General features: G+C 49.1%; 2 protein-coding genes across 2 annotated transcripts; both read left to right on the top strand.

Moving 5' to 3' along the window:
- The first annotated feature begins 566 nt into the window (after window positions 1–566).
- LOC105958174 (uncharacterized) lies at window positions 567–1313 on the top strand. Its single transcript, XM_012982183.2, has one exon. It carries the CDS (start codon window positions 567–569, stop codon window positions 1311–1313), a length of 747 nt encoding a protein of 248 aa, XP_012837637.2.
- A 34-nt stretch (window positions 1314–1347) lies between these two features.
- On the top strand, window positions 1348–2649 carry LOC148772240 (uncharacterized). Its single transcript, XM_088814949.1, has one exon. It carries the CDS (start codon window positions 1348–1350, stop codon window positions 2647–2649), a length of 1302 nt encoding a protein of 433 aa, XP_088671075.1.
- Window positions 2650–3164: the final 515 nt, after the last annotated feature.

A 3164-nucleotide genomic window follows, 5' to 3' on the forward strand; every position in this document is an offset into this window, starting at 1 on the left:
CAGAAGCCTCAACTCCCGCCGCCACAGAGGCCGTAACCCAATATATCGCCACGATGGGAGCAAATGCTCCCAACGCGTTACCAACACCTGCTCCACCTGTGGTGCCACCCATGATACCACCGCCAATCCAGAACCAAATAAGTGTCTCCTCATCCACCTCGGACCCACGGTCCCGGGTACAACTATCCACCAATCACAGGGGGTCACAACCCAGACATCAACGTCAACGCGAACCCCCACGGGGTAATGCGTCTCCACAGAGAGTCCCTCTCTTTAATGAGGGAGAAGGCGAGGTAAACAACAAAATGTCTCGCCAATTTTCCTTCCCCCAATTGAACAATCCAATTGGCGGAAGAATGAATGCCCCAGTAAGACGCAGTCCTTTCCCCGTGGACATTCTCAACGAGGTACTACCTCAAGGAGTGAAGATCTCAGGGTTACCTCAGTTTGAAGGGACCACCGACCCACAAGAACACATAGAGAAATTCCACACCATGGCAGATTAGTATGGCCCAACAGATGCCGTAATGTGCAAAATGTTCCGCACCACTCTCTCCAAGCGGGCCATGAATTGGTTCAACTCTCTACCTACAGGATCGATTGACACCTTCGCTCGATTGTCGCAATACTTCACCAACCAATTCGCCATCAACAAACAATATGCCAAGACCCCAGCACACCTTTTCTCTGTAGTACAAAGAGACAACGAAACGCTCCGGAATTACATCAAGCGTTTTGTGGAAGCCGTCCACGAAGTCGCAAGCGTAGGACAAGACATGCTCTCCAGGATCATGCAACAAAACTTGAAGTCGGGTAGGTTCAAAGAATCTATTGTCGGAAGGCCTCCAGGTAACCTAGAGGGGTTGCTGAACCGAGCAGAGAAATATGTGCGAATAGAGGAAGCGTCTACCCATGCTCCTCCCAAGAGGAAGAGAGAAGATGACCGACAAGACGCCAGGAGACGGGACGATCAACGTCCGCCACCCCCACCTCAAGGCCAATCGTCGTCCTCCTACAATCGATTCACTCCGCTAAACAACCGCCTCATTGAAATCCTTCATGTGATAGAACAAAGAGGTCTAGCAGAACCTGCACGCCCAATGCAACCCAATGCGAAACAAGAAAAATCGGATCGCTACTGTCGATTCCATAAAGACAGAGGACATACTACCGAGGAATGTGCACAACTCAAATTAGCAATTGAGAAGTTGATCAAGCAAGGCCACTTAGGCGAATACATCAACAAGCCTCGAAACAAGCGCCGTGATGACCTCCCACGCCGAGATAACAATCGAGATCAACCGCAACGATGAGAGGAGGGAGCTCATCGGCGCGAACAAGATAACAATGATAATCAACCCCACCCGGGGAGTCATTGCCTTTATCTCCGGAGGACCGGCGGGTGGCGACTCTCAAAATGCGAGATGCTCCCTCGCTCGGTCAGCACGTATGAATCAAGAGCACGTATCTCCATCTGCATCTATCTATCAGATACGAAGACCTAATCATTGCATAGTCTTCGACTCCTCAGACCTCAAAGGCCCCGACGAAGACCATGTCGATGCATTGGTAGTCACAGCATTGGTAACCAACTTTTCGGTTAAGAAGATCTTAGTGGACGGTGGAAGCTCAGCAGACATCATGTATCTTCATACATTCAAGCAACTGGGCATAGATAACGCCCGATTTAGCCCCATCACTACACCGTTAAAAGGATTCACTGGGGAGGGCGTTTTATCCATGGGAGAAGTGGAGTTGCCCATCTCCTTGGGGGACAACACTTGTCGAATTACCAAGATGATAAAATTCCTCATCATCGACAAGCCGTCCCCCTACAACATCATCATAGGGAGGCCACCAATCCATACATTTAAGTCAGTGCCTTCCTCATATCACCAAAAGTTGAAATTCCCCACGCCTTATGAAATGGGGGAGGTACTTAGAGATAGACGTCTCGCTCGAGAGTGTTATGCGAGAGCCCTACGAGAACCATCCAAGAAGCCCAAACCGTCCGGAAGGGGCGACGACACCCAAAAACCCAACAAACGGAAATGGATCAACGCGATCATCGATGACGATAGTGAAATCCTCATCAGCGTACCACACGACAGCATTAAGCTAGCGGCCGTCGAAGAGCTTAAGCTCATAGAGCTCACACCTGGAGATGATTCCAAGCTCCTACACATCGGATCCGATCTAGATCCAGAGATGGAGCAGCAACTAATCAACATCCTGCGACACAATGGAGATGTGTTCGCCTGGAAAGCCCAAGATTTGTCGGGCATTCCCCCTCAGGTAGCTCTACATCAGCTCAAAGTCGACAAAAGGTTAAAGACGATCAAACAAAGGAAGCGGACATTTGGTCCCGAGTGCAACAAACACATCAAGGCGGACGTGACAAAACTTCTAGAGGCAGGTCATATACGACCAGTTCAATATCCTGAATGGTTGTCGAATGTAGTACTCGTTCCCATGCCCGGTGGCAAGTGGAGGTTATGCGTGGACTTCATCGACCTCAACAGAGCTTGCCCGAAGGACCCCTTTCCTTTACCTAGAATCGACCAGCTCATCGATTCGACCTCGGGATGCGAGATCCTCAGCTTCCTTGACGCATATCAAGGATACAATCAAATCTTGCTCGCCCCATAAGATCAAGAGAGGGTCAGCTTCGTTACCGATCAAGACATCTACTGCTACCAAGTCATGCCTTTCGGATTAAAAAATGCGGGAGCCACTTACCAACGTCTAGTGAACGCAATGTTCGCAGACCAAATCGGCAAGAATATGGAGGTGTACATCGACGACATGCTCGTCAAAAGTGTCAAGGTCTCGGACCACTTAACCGATTTGGATTAGTGTTTCGCCATCCTGCGAAAATATAAGATGAAACTCAACCCCCTCAAATGTTCGTTCGGAGTTCGGGGAGGCGAATTTTTGGGATATATGATTTCCCAGCGAGGGATCGAAGCTAATCCCATGAAAATTGAAGCCATCACCTCCATGGCTCCACCAACATCGATCAAGAAAGTCCAACAGCTTAACGACTGCCTGGTATCTTTGAACAAATTCATTTCAAGATCAGCGGATAGGGCTCTCCCATTCTTCAAGATTTTAAGGGGAGGAAAAAAGTTTGAATGGGATGAAGCTTGTCAAAAGGCTTTCGT

This window comes from Erythranthe guttata, chromosome 2 (genome assembly GCF_056151865.1).
Source record: "Erythranthe guttata isolate IM_541 chromosome 2, IM_541, whole genome shotgun sequence".
Taxonomy (NCBI): domain Eukaryota; kingdom Viridiplantae; phylum Streptophyta; class Magnoliopsida; order Lamiales; family Phrymaceae; genus Erythranthe; species Erythranthe guttata.